This window comes from Meleagris gallopavo, chromosome 17 (genome assembly GCF_905368555.1).
Source record: "Meleagris gallopavo chromosome 17, MGAL_WU_HG_1.1, whole genome shotgun sequence".
Taxonomy (NCBI): Eukaryota; Metazoa; Chordata; class Aves; order Galliformes; family Phasianidae; genus Meleagris; species Meleagris gallopavo.
In genome coordinates this window covers 11,116,373-11,131,743 of record NC_139420.1, presented here as the reverse complement: position 1 = coordinate 11,131,743, position 15,371 = coordinate 11,116,373, and the positions used below count along the sequence as shown (strand labels likewise).

At 46.5% G+C, this 15,371-nt stretch overlaps 1 protein-coding gene across 9 annotated transcripts in view; it reads left to right on the top strand.

Annotated features, from left to right (window-relative positions):
- NF2 (NF2, moesin-ezrin-radixin like (MERLIN) tumor suppressor) overlaps window positions 1–15,371 on the top strand; it is a 41,063-nt gene that overhangs the window by 8,681 nt on the left and 17,011 nt on the right. For all 9 annotated transcript variants that reach the window (XM_085238870.1, XM_085238869.1, XM_085238872.1 and 6 more), the window contains exons 3-11: window positions 540–662; window positions 2,769–2,852; window positions 7,201–7,269; window positions 7,755–7,837; window positions 8,551–8,626; window positions 8,916–9,050; window positions 11,262–11,336; window positions 12,771–12,884; window positions 15,235–15,357. In XM_085238870.1, the coding sequence (XP_085094996.1) occupies window positions 540–662; window positions 2,769–2,852; window positions 7,201–7,269; window positions 7,755–7,837; window positions 8,551–8,626; window positions 8,916–9,050; window positions 11,262–11,336; window positions 12,771–12,884; window positions 15,235–15,357 (882 nt within the window). The remainder of the gene's footprint in view (window positions 1–539; window positions 663–2,768; window positions 2,853–7,200; window positions 7,270–7,754; window positions 7,838–8,550; window positions 8,627–8,915; window positions 9,051–11,261; window positions 11,337–12,770; window positions 12,885–15,234; window positions 15,358–15,371) is intronic.

The window sequence follows — 15,371 nt, the reverse complement described above, 5'->3', positions numbered from 1 at the left end:
TGAGCAGTTGGTTAGAGAAGTGATGGATGTGGCTCTGTTTGCACCCAAACGATGCTGCACTAAAACCAGACAGTAATTGTGACTAAAGGAGGTCTCGGTGTCTCTCGGTGTCAAGCCAAAGTTTTAAGCTGACATGAATCTGAACCAGACAGAGCCAGCATAATAGCAAGGTGTCAGAGAGCAAGTCTGAAATAGAGGGAGAGGCACTGCAGAGAAACAGCCATAAAGGTTGGTGGTGGCATAGCAGCATCTAACATCATTGCGAGAGGTTGGGAAGCAGCATTATGTACACAGCAGATCAAGATCAACCTTTGCTGTCTCATTTTGCATGCTGTTTGTTTTCTTGCACGGTTCTGATTGTCAGAAATGTTTGTTTTCTAAACTCTTCTGAACTACTTAGGTTGTTTCATTCCCTTCTGCATGCCTAGAGTGCTTGACAAAAGCTGTGCTGATAATAACAGAAGGGAACAGTGTGGCTCCCAGAAACAGGACACTGACAAAGCTAGAGGGTGTAGTTGAATGGCTTTTCTATTCCCCAGGTTCTGGATCATGATGTGCCAACAGAGGAACCTGTCACCTTTCACTTCCTAGCCAAATTTTATCCTGAGAATGCAGAGGAGGAGCTGGTCCAGGAGATCACACAGCACTTGTTCTTCCTGCAGGTAGGAGCCTTGTAAGTACACTGTTCTCCAGTATGAAGGAGGAAGGAGCAAGGATGAGCAGAAGTAAAGAAGGCTTTGGGGACTGAGGAATTTGGTCAGCAAAGCATGGCTCTTTGTCATTACATTCACACCCCTCTGAATGCAGTTGTCTTGAACTGCAGAAGTGTCCTAAAACAGGTCAGAGATGGATGAAGCAGTCCCAGGCACCCAGACTTGCAAACTGGCCGTCAGAAATGATTAGGTGACTTGTAATATTAGTGTGTGGTAGTTAAGGAAAATGAATCTGTCAGATGTGGGCATGAATGACACTCGCAGCCTTGGAGTCTGCCTCTCTGCAGGATGTAGATATCAATTGTGCTGAGAGATGACAATTGCCTTTATAAGTGAGAAGCAAGGGAATTTCGTCCTGGAGCACAGAATGCAGCCAACCTGTTTCAGGTACAGGCTGTAGAGCAAGGTTCACCTCGTCACAAATCAGCCTTCAGATAACTGGAGCAGAAGAAAATCCCAGAAGCACAACTCTGTCATAAACTGGTGGCAAAAGCAGAGGAGAAGGGGAAACCTAGCTGTCCTGCCTGCACCAGTAACTTCTTATTTAAAGCACTCTACCAGACATCGTGTCTTGAGAAATCAGTTCAGCTGATGTTGTAGCTGTGCTGTCTGACTGGTAATGAAGCGTTTCTATCACAGCAGCTTTCTCTTTCAGACAAGATCAATTTTCTGAAACTATTTACTATAAAAAGAAACAGGAGGCAGGAGTGTTACAGGCTGTAGAATAATCCTGGGCAGATCTCTCTGGGCATTCATTAGGATGTTGTAGCTGCTCCTTGGCTGTTGAAGTTCCTTTGCACCAAAGTAGGGGCAATCTGGATTCAGCTGCATTGCTTTAGATTTCAGTGTACTCTGCCCTTTACAACAGATATAAAAGTGAGCTCACTAGCTCATTGGTACTCCTCCCAGTTCCAAAGTTCGTCTTTGTTCTTCAGAGCTAAAGGAGTTGAAATGCAAAATATTGCTGTTCATTTCCAAAGTCTGTCTTGTGCTCTCGTGTCTCCTTAGGGCAGTTTCTAAATGTCCAATTTGCTATGGGTTTTAGGCCTGATAAGGAAAAATGCTTTTTGGCAGCTTTGAAAAATAGAATCACAGAGGAAAAGCAGTTAAAGCTGCATTTTATAAATGCAGACTGTGACTTTTCTGCTAGGATTTTAATGATATGAGAGGAGCCTGTGCTCCAGTAATGTGTATAATGTGAAGCAGGAGCACACATAAGCTTGCAAGCTCCCCCGTTCACCTTAATGCAGGAGAATCTCTTCTGTGATTATGTTGGAACTGACTTTGAGGGTGCAAAACGTGCTATAAATTCAAATACACATTACTGTATCTCTGTGACAATCCATTTTAGGAAAATAGTACTTTTTTTTTTTTTCTCTTCAGAAAAATTAAGTGGCCAAGAACATAAAATATCAAACATGACAGGTTTAATTTTTTAATGCACAGAAGCCAGGAAACGTAAAGCAGTAGCTTTTGGGAACTGTATGCTGGCTCTTCTGGGAGCGTGCGCAGGAGCTGCCTGCTGTTAAAAGCACTGCCACAGAGGTGACCTGCAGCTCTGCTTTCTGTTGGTGGGGATTGGAGGGAATTAGCCCCAAGCACAGGTGAGCACCTACTCATAGTGAGGTCTGAATGCCCCAGAGCAAAGCCCTTTGTGTGCTCAGAGCCTCAGCAACAACTCCTTTTTTAAATCTAGTGTTGGATATAGTCACATCAGTCTATAGCTCATGCCTTAGGAAGTTTTATCTCCACGTTCACATGCAGGGCTTTTTTCCCCCCCCCGCCCTTCACAGTGAGATATAGGTTCTGTCACTTTCCCAGTATAAATTTAGTTCTTGCAAACCTGTCTGCAAAAGGTGGCTTGTGAAAGCCTGAGCCCTTCCCTTTACAGACATCAGAGACTTCCTGGGCCTGAACAGGAGCTAGTGTTAGGAATGTTGTTAACTGTGTGGTTGACAGCCCTAGTTAAAACAAACTGCAGCCATCTGCTGTGACAGTCATGCTTTGCACTGCTTCACTAAACATGTGTTATGTGTCCTTTATTGCTGCGTGCAGGTGAAGAAGCAGATTTTGGATGAGAAGATCTACTGTCCTCCTGAAGCTTCTGTCCTGCTGGCCTCTTACGCAGTCCAAGCCAAGGTAGGCACAGAGGGATTTTCTGAGGGCAAAGTGGTGTTGGCTTAGTGTTGCTCCTGGGAAGCTGGGTGCTTTGTTACATACCCACTTCCTGAGGCAAGGACAGTTGTTAAAAATTCAAAAGTGATGGGACTGCACTAGCAACATTGTCTTCTCCATGCTGCCAATTTCTGGCTGCCTTTGGACATTGGATGCATTTTTATTTTCTCTTTCCAGAAGTCTTTAGCAAGCTCTCAGCCTATGAGTAGCAATGCCTACTTGAGTATGGGTTACTACTGGAGCACTTGAATTCCTGGAGCCTGTGCTTTTTTGGATCTCCTCCCTGCTCTTGCTATTGTAGCCAGTAGCAAACCAGCTGTGAGACTGGCAGCTCCACTGCTTCCCTGGAATACTTGTCCTCATAACTGCTTTGTTTTGAGTGCTACAGCTTGCCTCATCAATGTTGTTGCAGTGTTAGAGATCTTTCTGACTTGTTCCTTTGTCAAAGCTTTGATCATGGCTCTTTGGCCTCACTACACAGAGGGAAGAACTCAATTGTCATCAAGCTTCCCTCAGTCCTCAGCTGAATTCTGCTCTAGACCCCAAGTCAGAGGTTTTTGCCAAGGACTGACTCTAAAGAGCACTTTAGAGTTTTCCAGCCTGGAACAGCCTTGGATAGCAGAGGAAGCAGCCAGCAGCAGGGGGACTCTTGTGGTACAGGGAGCAGCTGTAGGTTCAGAGGTGGGGACATCTTGCTAGAGATGGGTCATTTATCCCTGTAACACAACGTGTACCACTGCTGAATTGAGTTTTCTAGCTAATCTCCAGCTCCTGTGTAAAGATAATGCCATTGGAAAAGAAGAGCAGTTGCTGGAGTCCTCTCACAGCCCAACTGCCACATCTTCGTGGTTGTCCTCAGTCATTTTCTGGATGCTCTTCAGGAAGGGGTTTTGACTTGCAGAACCATAGGCCAAGTGTCTGTGCTTTGCTGCTGTCCCTGAGGGGCCTCAGGGGACAGGCAGGGTAACTGTGCTCTGTGACATCTGTGTCACAATGCAGGAGTGGGATTTGTTTCTGTTGCCTGAGGAGGGCTCAGTCCAGGCAGGGTGGAAGCAGTCATTTCAAGGAATCTCATCCTCAGCAATGATTTTTTCCAGGTTGCATGATGACATTCCTCATTACCCTTTAGTCTGTGCCCAATTTGTCTGAATCCAGCAGTGGGTGACGTGCTGCAGTGTTGTTTGATGACAAATGTTTGGATTTGCTAGAAAAAGGTGTGTTCTCCTCATAGGCAGAATATTGATGCAAATCTATTTCCTTAGAGGGACTCATCAGCTGGGTGGAAGAGTTGCTTTTAGCAATGTTTGTGTGAAACAGCCGAGGCTCTTATTAGATACATGTATATACACTCACTTGGCTTTTTCTCATGTGACCTGCCAAGCTGTGGGTACAGAGGGGATGCCTCTTCCCACTGCCAAAATGAAGAAACCCTTGGGTAAAATACTGAGTGCTGTTAACTCTTGGCCATGGCTGCTCACGTGCTCAGGAGCAGCGCGGACTTTGGTGCAGAGCTGCTATGCTGTCCTGTGTCTGCTCTCCCAACTTGGCTCCTGACCTTGTCCTCGGCAGCACACCTGATGTGCTCTGCGTGTCTGGAGATCGACTGGAATCGGGGCAGTTCTCCTAATCTTGCAGATCTTGATTCTGCAGAGGCTGTGAGAAGATGGAAGAGGAGTGCCTTTTCTTATCTTAGCTAATGCGCCTGTCGTGTCCGCTTCAGACATGGCTTTTCCTTGCTGCCCCTTTTGTAACCAGGTCCAGGCAGAGCTTCCCCTCCTGCTCTTTTTCAGGAAAGTGGAAAGCAAACCCTCAGTTCGCAGCTGGGAAGAAAGATACTGCAGGTCACCTCCTTCCAGTTAAATTGGATAATGATATCCTTTCTGGACAAGAAAGCAGCCACTGAGCACAGTAATTTCTCTAATAACCTGCTGATTTGCATGATGAGGGGCATAACGACCTGACACGGTGTCAGTGTGGTGTCAGCTGATGGAGCCATTTGATTGACAGCTAGGTTTGTTTGTGCTGCTGTTGAACCACCCACCTGCAATAACAAAGTAAGCATGCGGGTCATAAAATTAAAAGCTTGTTTATTTCTATATCGTTGCATTCGTTTGGGGAATTACTCTGTGTTTTCCCCTCTAGCTCTGCATTCAAACCACCCACACCGCTTTCAAATATTGGAGATGGTTCAGGTTTTAAATAGCAGTGAAAGAACTTGGAAACTATCAAATAACGTGTCCCTGCAGCAGTGGTAACATCCAAGAGGTTTTTCCATTCCTCGCCCCTCGAATGCAAATCGCTGCCCTGCTGCTCTCAGCACTTCAGGTCTTGAAGCACTTCAGCAGTAGCAACAGGGTCCTCTGGTTTTGTTTTTTCCCCAAACAAACAATAATCAGCACTAATGGGTGGCAGCTGAGTATGCCCATGTTTGTACAGGACAATACCAGCCAGGCGTATGGATGATGCGAAGGCAACTTCTGTGTGTGACCGTGAATATTAATTGTGTCATACAATTAACAGGAGTTAAAATTCTGTGACAGTTTTGAAGCAATTATTTAATTGGAAAGGTCTTTAAAAGCGTGTTTGCCGAATCATTTGAGCCAACATACACTGCAATATTTAAGCCATTTGTTGATTTTTCAGTTGTGAATAATTAATGTCCTCATCCAAACTCCCTCTCAGTACAGATATTCCTTTGGGACATGGCAATATTTTTCACCACGTGAAAATCACATAATCCATACTTAGTCTTGGATCTCTACGGCAGACCGCAGCAAAAGAAATACTCGTGTTAATCCTGTTTGCTGTTATTTTCATCACCTAGAAATGATTTATTTTCTGCCTCTCCAAGGTTATTGGAGTTGTTTCCCTTGCTACTTCCGTGTTTTTATTGCTGTTCCCTTCTGACGTGGTACAAGAGATGTATTCCTGCAATGTGCTGTCATTGAGAAGCTCCAAGCCCTGTAGACCTTGGAAGACAAATAGTTGCCACTGCTCAGCACCCTGCTGAATGGAACCCCCAGTGTTTGCGTTGTATTAATTGAAGTCTGAGTCAGTGTTGGTTGTTGCATGCTTCCTTCACATCTGCATTGGCTCTAAATCAATATCTGTGTCTTTAATCCCTGCTTGTTGTGGATGAAACGTTGCTTGCTGGGCTGCTGAGGGAATGTCTGTACAGACTTGTGATCTTGAGCTCTGGTTTTGGTGCACGACATGGTGGTCCTGGCATGGAAAGGAGGCTGCCGTGGAAAGCATCCTGCCCATATGAGCACCACGTGCCTTGGTCTCGCTTTAAAAATTGTCACCATTTTGTGCTTTCTGAGCTGAAGAGCTACAGAAAAGCTGGGAGGGAAGGGCTGCTTCCCTTGCAGAATGCATGACTGGAGGGAACGTTGCTGTGCCTTGTGTAATCACCTAATGTCACTGCAGAAGTCCTGCTTGCCAGGTGAATGAGAATCGCAGCATTTCCTGTACGTGCCTCACATCCTTCATCCCATCCGCTTCAACTTGCGAGGTTATTTGAGGTGCTGCTTTCTGGCTGTTTCCTCCCCTCTTATGCTGTATGGGAGATAAATTCATTTTCACACACACTGCAGGGACACTCAGCTTTTGAATCTGTTAATAAGCAGTTTTATTTCTCAGCCGTTTTCTATGCTGCTCGGAAAGATGTACATCTAAACAAATACTAGTAATTACTGGGTGCACTTAACAAATCTGATTTGGATTCCGTGACCCAATTGAGCAACAGCCCCTCTGGCAGGAAAGCCAGCGCCTGCCTGAGGGGAGCCTGCAATTGTCATCCAAATTCCTGTTACCGTTATTATTGTTATTTAAATATTTATTAATAGTGAACAGCAGCAGAGAAAAGGCTATCTGCCTCAGCTGACTTACTGGGATCAGCCATTATTTGGGGACGGGTCTTTGTCCACATGTTGGATCCCCATCCCACTGCTGGTGGAAAGGCATGGACTCATGCAGATGGGGTCTTTTCCTGGTGCTGGAAGAAGTGTTTTCTGGGCATGGTGGGCACCAGCTGGCAGTGGGAAGTTTTGTCCTGCACCCTGCCCTGTTTGCTGCACCAACAAAACAAGGATCTTACTTTCTATTAGCAATCACATTGCAAAGGAACTTGAGCTTATTGCTCCTTGTGTTAACCAAGGAGCACGTGTTCTCACCTCTAACAGGCTGATGCTGAAGGGTGTAGGTGGTCTGTATTTGCTGTGTCCACAAGGAGCGGATGTGTTAGGGTGAAGAGTTCTGTTTGCCCGTGTTGTTAACACACTGTGGGCACAATGTCTCTGCTTCTTTCCAGTATGGTGACTATGATCCCAACGTCCACAAGCGAGGCTTTCTGGCACAGGAAGAGTTGCTTCCAAAGCGGGTAAGGAGCTCAACCCAGCAGAAGAATGGATTCCCACACTTGGTAACGTTTGTGCTACAAAGGCCTTTGCAGAGAGGGTCTCTGTGGGGCTGCCTGCAGCGCATTGGGCTGGGGTGGATTTCCTTATCAAGGTAAACGACCCAAGGAGTTGTTCCGAGGGAGGAGGATTCAGTATTTTTCTGACATTTTAATAAAGGCAGAAGCAATTATTTTCTTTCTGATAGTTTTCACATTTTCATTCTGTCTGTGTTTCTTCTTGGTGGCCTGGAGACTGTGCATGCTTGAGGGCTAAATCAGCACTGCGATATTGCAGAGCGTGGGGCTGAACATGCACTGCTGGGAGAGGAGGCAGGAACCTGGCTGAGATGAGCTGTAATGCCTGGGGATTATGCTGGAAGCTTGGGCATTTCTGGCCTGTTTGCTGGCTTGGGAAGATATGGCAAGTAGCAGTGTGACCTGGATCTCTGTCTCCTTGTGTGTCTCAGGTAATAAACCTGTACCAGATGACTCCAGAGATGTGGGAGGAGAGGATTACAGCCTGGTATGCAGAGCATCGAGGCAGAGCAAGGTGAGTGTGTGCTGGAGTGGCCTGTGGCTCAGGGTCAGCCCCCTCACTTGAAGAGCTGTGAGGGTTTTGGGGACCTTGGGCGAGCTCTGCTCATAGCAGGGTTAATCCCAGCAAGCTTGGCTCACAGACTCACAGAGGGCAAAGAGCTTTCCTTATTCCTGTGACTCTGTCCTGCTGCCCACTGGTTCCTGATGGGGTGAACATGGGACTCGTGCTCAGGAGGGGAGCACCTGCAAAGAGGCACAGAGGCAGCCCTACTGCCCAGGGGCTCTGGAGGCTCACTAGGCAAGGAAGGAAATAGAGATTCCAAGGCAGAAAGTCAGAATGGTGAGGTGTATCACTGCTCATGTGGTAAAACACTCTTTGTGGGAGATATTCCTGAAGTAAGACAGAGCTGGAGCATAGGACTCCCAGTTGAAGACTTTTCCCTTCATGCTTAAGGGATTGGGAGGGGAACAAAGCATTGCTTGAAATGCTGTGTCTCTCCAGGCGGGCGTCAGCAGCCATTAAGATGCTGGCAAGCTGCAGACTGGGATTTGCTGTAGGACTGTATTGATCCTGCTAGCAAAGACAAACCTGACTCGTGTGGTAGAGACAGTCAAGGTTTTAAAGCATCGTGTGCGCTTAGGATCAGAAAGTGCAGCCATCTCACTCTCTCTGATCCTACCAAATGTCTGTAACTCTGGCCTTTTTTCCTCTTTTTTGTCTGACAGAGATGAAGCAGAAATGGAGTATTTGAAGATAGCTCAGGACTTGGAGATGTATGGAGTGAACTATTTTGCAATTAGGGTGAGTGTAGGTTGTGCTTTCAAGGCGTTCCGAGTTCCTTGCTGGGGTAGCTCTCATGTTGGTCTGTGTTGCTGTGAGATTGCATGAGTGGAGACCGCAAGAGGCAGTGGACTTGGGACGTGGCTGTTGTGCTGTGCTTTGCTACCCAGGAGGTAGGAGCCCTTTTAATATACGGTGCTGGTGGGTCACTGCTCAGGGCTGGTTCACAAAGCTGACAAAGGCTTGGTTTGTGTCAGATCATCCTTGAAGCGAATAAAAGGATTTTCTGCTCTTTTCTTTCCTCCCTTAGAATAAAAAGGGTACCGAACTGCTCCTTGGAGTCGATGCTTTGGGTCTTCACATTTATGACCCAGACAACAGATTGACCCCTAAAATCTCCTTCCCGTGGAATGAGATCCGGAATATCTCCTACAGTGATAAAGAGGTATGGATCCATCTCCCCTCTTTTCTGAGAGCAGTGCCAGTAAGAGCACAATTACAATTTAAAATGGCTTCTCTTTGCTCTTCTGTCTGCTGTGCTTGCTATGACCAGCGTAGTTGAAGGCAGCTGAGCCTTTCCAGGAGTGGACAAACAGAAAGTCAACTGGTTTGATTTTAGAGTACCTTCAAACCCACTAGATATATTTTTCACAAACAAAATCACTACTGATGTGCTTAGCCCAAATATTGAAGATGGCAGTTTTTTGCTGTATACGTGCTCTTGAATTATGAGATGTGGTGAGAGGTGTCCCTGGTGAGAAAAACTCTTGCATCTTGACATGCTATTACATCATCTTGAATTCTCAGGCTGCTGGGCTTGGCATAACAGCTGGAATCTTTTTAGGAGGCTGAAAAATTTAAGCTCACCGTAAGAGAAATATTTATTAAATCCAGAGCGTAAATACAAATCTTTAGAATTGTTGGCTGCCAAACCCATTTGAGAACAGCCATAAAATTGTCTGTAGAGGAGAAACCGATCTGCTCAGTTCTTTTAGCCTGTGAGAACTGCTCAAAGAAAAGCAACTGCCTTCGTGGTAAGGAAGAAAATTAACTTGTTAATTAAAGTGTTTTCCAATTTAAACGTGATATTGATCAGGGTAAAAGTTAAAGGCTTCTCATCAGCTGCATTTATTGCATGTCTTACGAAGTTTTGTAGGAAAAGATCATGTTGGAATTCTTGTCACTTGTTTTTTCTGCTCAAAAATAGAAAGCTCCATAACTCTGCGAAGCAGCTCAGCACTTAATGACTTTCAAAGACTTTTCTATCCGTGACAGATCAGTGGAAGCTGTCAGATCATGCACTACCTCAGAGAAACAGGGGGATTGAAGGCCCTGTTACTGGGCCTTGACACAAGACTGTAACAGATCTTTCTCTAGGGGGGAAAAAGCCTGCCACTTTCTATCAGGGCAATAATCTGGGTAATAAGATGACCACAAGTAGAACTGACATGATAGTAAACAGGCTTAATAGCTGGGTTTGACAGCTACACTGACACAGCAGAGGTATTTAATCTATTGTAACAAAGATTGACTGTTTATGTGGAACTGAAATTCCTCCTCTGGCATATTTCTGCTGTTGCCTTCGATGACTGGCGTGGATTCTGGTGGAGCTGAAGCCCAGGGACATTCATGCACGTCTGCCTGTGTGAAAGTCTTAAAAGATGGGCTCTTAAACTGACAAAACAAAACACTGCCAGGGTGAGTTCTGCTGAGCCCCTTTCAAGCAGCACAATGTGTTGATAAATAGAGCTGGTTTAATGGACACAGGCTGCCTGCTACCGCGCTATCTCTTCAGCCAGTTATTTTTGTAGTATATGGAGGAGTGATGGAATACATACACACCTTCTAAAAAATGCACTATTGCAGAGCACTCTGTCTCTACAAGCATCCTTTTGTTAGTTCAGAATCTTCTCTTTGTCCAGGGGCTGCGTTACTGAAACTCTCAACTCTGGTGATGCCACCTGTATCCCTTGAGAGAATCCTTGTGGGGAGGCGCTTTGAGGAGGGTAAACGTAGGATGAGCTTAGAGCTGATCAGTTGGCACGAAGTGTCAAAGCATGTTGGTGCAAGGGAATAATCTTTTGGATTGCAGAGCAGTCTCGTGACATCACTGAGTTTTGGAGAACAAAATGCACTGAAAAATTCTTATGAGGAGCCCTTGCAAGGGGAGATGTTAACAAGAGGAATAGCTGCTTGTGTTTCCATATTTCTATTTTAGCCCTCCATCACATGGCTGAGCTGGTTCTTCCTCTATTCAGAGGTGTCAAGATTTTCTACTGGCCCTCCTCAGTTCTCTACAGCTTTCAGGAGAGAAGTTTCCTGTCTCAGTTTGTGAGGCTGTGGATCTGTCTCTGCTCTACGCAAGGTGCCCTGCAGAGGCTGCCCACTGCTGGGCATTGTGGCCAGGAGACGGGCATTGTCCTTGTTGGTTCTATGTGGCACTCCTCTTTTTCTGGCCAGGAGCAGTTGTCTCCTTGGTTGCTTTTGAGTCTAGTTCCCTTGCTTGGCTAAAAGCCACGGGGACAGCTCTCAGCCTTGTTTGTCTGACTGCTGACCTCCTCTGAGCTAAAGCTTTTGGTAAGACTTTTATAGCTGTGTTATTATTAAGCGCAGAGCTCTCTGATAATTTTGTCCCTCTCTATTTTTTCCTTTTCAGTTTACAATTAAGCCATTGGACAAAAAGATCGATGTGTTCAAATTCAATTCATCAAAGCTGCGTGTGAATAAGCTGGTAAGTCTACAGGCACAGGCAGTGAAAATTACTCTAGCAGTAGTTTCTGTAGGCAGTACGAGACAATGCTCTTTTGGGGCTTTTCCTTCAAGCAGTCATAGGCTGCTGGACTGGATGGACTGCAGATGTGACTTGGTCCCACAGTTGTTATTCTGTCATAGCCTCTAGAAGAGAAAAGGGAAGATGAAGCCATGCTCGTTCACAGAACCTCTCCCCCTCTCCTCTGTTTTTGTGCTCCCTTTCTGAGCTTTCAGGTTGCATCTGACCTGCATGGCAGAAGCACATTGTGAGTAAAACTTTCTCCTAACCCTTGTTTTTGCTCCAAATTCCTTTTCTTCTATTGCTCTTCTCTTTTCCACCCCGTTGCTTTAGGCCTCCGCTTTTGGGAAGCAGCACTGTCAGTGTTGCAGCCCTGGCTTTTTCAAGGCTGACCCTGCTCAGGATGCTCTGCTTGCACAGGAACAGCAAGAACTGTGTTTAGCAGTGCCTGTGTTGGGAATCAGCTTTAGCTAGTATTCTGGATTAGGTGTCCAGTTGGCTTTGGGGCTTTGATCCAGGTGCTGAAATACCTGTGCACTGTTGTTAAGTTGCACAATGGGTCTTTAGAAGGCAGAAAGGGAGGGGGACTTTGTTGTCCTGGCTGTAGGCTGTCCTACATGCCTGCTGTACTTGTGTGCATAGGGAAGTGGGGCTTTCTCACAAAGGCCTCATTCGCTTCTCTCATCAGGTTCATAGTGCTGACTGCAGAGGATTCACTCATAATCTGTGAAGTGAAATACAGGCACGTGAATCCGTCCTTTTCTAAAAGAATCAGAGCTTAGAAACTCTTTCATTGCTGAAAAATAACGGAGCTTTCCGTCCTCTGTGTACCTTTCCACCCCCTTTGCTTTGCTATCTCTCCCTAGAATGACCACTTCCCTTGTCCTTCTCCTTAAGTATCAGAAGAAATACCATAGATGCTCAAAGCTATCTGAAGGTGTACAAGGTCACTTTTGATAAGCCCTCTGTGTGTAGCCTTGCCCAAGGTGGAAAATGTTATTCCTTCTTTTTTTTTTTCCATCTCAGTGCTTTTAAGCTTCATGTTGGGAGAAGGTGGAAGTTAATCTTGAACCTAAAGAAAGGGGGGTAGTGAGAGCAGGGGAGCTGGCTGAAGCTGTAGAGGGCTGTTTTGCTGTTTGGCCTAATGCCTTCTCTGGGTTGGTATAATACTTGCCAGATCTGTGCCGTGTTGGCTGCACAGAAAATTGGTTTCTGCAAAGAGCTGATGGCTCCCTGCCCTTCACGTTGGGGTACGAGAGCTCACAGAGCTTGGGTTTGGTGGAGGGAAGTGCTTACAAGCACCAAACCTAGTACTTCGTGTCAGGAGTAGAAACCACGTCATCATCATCACGCATACAGCTTTTTCTCTCCTCTCTTCACCTTTGACTGGAATAGATTCTTCAGCTGTGTATTGGGAACCACGATCTTTTCATGAGGAGGAGAAAGGCCGACTCGTTGGAGGTGCAGCAGATGAAGGCACAGGCCAGGGAGGAGAAAGCCAGGAAGCAGGTGAGAGACATCTCCAGTAAACAGGCCGTGAGCCAGAATTGGGAATGCAAATGAGCTTGGGGAGGAACAGTCTCCAGATTGACATCAAGCACATGGAGCAGCTTTGAGGGAAGGTCCGGCTGAACATCTCTTTATAGCAGCCTGCTCCTGCAGTGCCATTCTCCACTTGGCTCTGTAGCTTGGTGACAGCCCAAGTCCAGCCCCCACACTCAGGAGCAGAACTGGGAGGATGGGAAGGATGAGCAAATCTGGGTGCACCTTTCCCTGCCTCACTTTTTTCCTGAGCTCTGCAGCTAAAAAGATGTAGCGTTTTGGGGTGGCTGGTTGTAATTAAAGCGGGGGCTGTGAGGGGGAGCTGTGCTTTGTCGGGGTTCTTAGTCTCATTGTCTAATTACATGGTGATGGAATGCACGCCGACATTTCGGGGGGGTGCAGCCTGCATGCTAATTCAGTGCTGGCCTCCTTTATCTGCTGCAGGTCAGCCCAGGCGGCAAAAAACAGCTCTTTGGAGGCAGCAGTGTGTAGCCAATGAGTATATATCAGCAAATTGGATTGTATGAATCATTGTTTTCTGCTCGTAGACCTTTTCTACTCACTGAAACCCACACAGCTAATCTGAATACTGCTGCTTAGAATATAAATATGTCCCTTTCGTACCAAAGCCACTAGATAGCAGCAGAAGAAACCGATGCACTTAGTTGCACCAGGAGAGTCTTACTGTCAAGGGACTTCGAATTTGATGCACTTCGTTTGGTTTTGAACGTGTTTGCAGAGTGTTGGACTCAGTGCTGGAGCCAGGATTGGGCTGGGTTGGTGTGAATTGTCTTGCAGACACCACCTGACGCAGCTCTCCTTCCTGCAGCTTCTGAATTGGAAGGAGAAGACGGGGCATGAGTCACACTGCAAGGGCAAGTGGGCCAGCTCCTAGGGGAAAGGGGCTTTTTGCTTTCCAACAAAAGATTCCTCTGGTTGGAAAGGAGTTGCCATTAGTGGAGCAAAAGGTCCTTCAAGCAGGAGCAGCATGGTGCCCAAGTGCTGGTGTCTTCAGGGGCAGGTCTTGCAATTTTGTGAGTTTTTTTGAAGTGATTGAATAACACAAGCTGGAGGTCAGATCTTGTGTTGGGCTGCTAGAAGAGGTGATGGAGTGATGCATTGATGCTGAGAGCAGGCAAGAGCTTATTGCTTCCCAGGAGCCCTTGTGCTTTACAGAAGGGTTCAGGCTTCTGCTTGGGTGGCTGCTCTCTCAAGCAAGCCAGTGTGCTGCCTTGTACACTGTCCTCCCTTCAGGATCCACAGTTGTTAACTGATTCCAAACAATCCCTTTACATCAGGACTTGTTGTTAATGGAAGGCCTGAGTGGGATGCAGACCATAATGATAATTGATGAAGAGAACCTTTAATAGAAGGAAGCCGAGCCATTAGAGCTGTGGGTATCCCACTTTCAGAACACTGTCGGTGTCCAAGGAGCTGAGAAATGTGTCTTGTCACACTTATTTCCGTTATTAAAGCTGGCAGGTGGCCTATGCAGTGCTCTGAGCCCTGGGTGTAGCATGGATATTTATAATGTACCCATCTCCCTGGTGCTGGAGTGGCTTAGCTTGGTTGTTAATTAGCCCAATGGCAACCTTTCTGTGCTTGGTTAGCAGAGAGGCAGTGTGTGGTGTACAGGAGGTGGAAAGAGGTGAGAGGATTCTGGGGGGTTATCCCACATAGCTCGGTTTTTCCCCACCAGGGAAAGCATTGTTCTTTCTTGCAAATCTCTTACAGCTGGAGGGAGATGGTTTGTTGTGCCTAGGAACTGATTGATATGGTGTGGCCTCCCCATCTGTAAGTGAAGTGTCTAGTGTGCTGGGTTAGATTTGTGTTTGTGTCTGATTGAAGGTAACAGCCACATCCCTCAAATTCCTTCCTGACTGTGTGTCAGTATTTGATGTTCTGAAGCTGCCCTCAGACTGTCCTTAACCCCAGTCTGGCTGGCTGTTCAGCTTGCCATAAGTAACTTTAGGAAAAGCTCTAGGGACCCTGCTTGCTGGAGCCTGCCCTGTGAGTCTGTGCAGCAGGATGCTGTCTGCAGATTTGCAGCAGTCTGTGGGGCAGCAGCCTGCCCAAAGTACAGGGGGTTGCCTCAGGAATGGTGCAGGAACAGGGAGAGAAGAGTGGGATGCTCAGTATGGTGAGCACAGAGTACGTTCACATCGTCCCTATTTAGTGAAGTCCCCCCTCGTTGACAAGCAGAGGAGGCAGTGCAGTCTTGTGTTCAAGCCCTCAAGTAACAACTCTCTCTAGCCCTGAGAAAAGTATTTCTAATTCGTGTTATTTCTCCTCACTTTCCCCTGTCTCTTTTTCCCAGATGGAACGACAGCGCCTGGCCCGAGAGAAGCAAATGAGAGAAGAGGCTGAAAGGACAAGGGATGAACTGGAGAGAAGGCTGATGCAATTAAAAGAAGAAGCAACGATGGCCAACGAGGCCCTGGTAAGTCTCTGGGC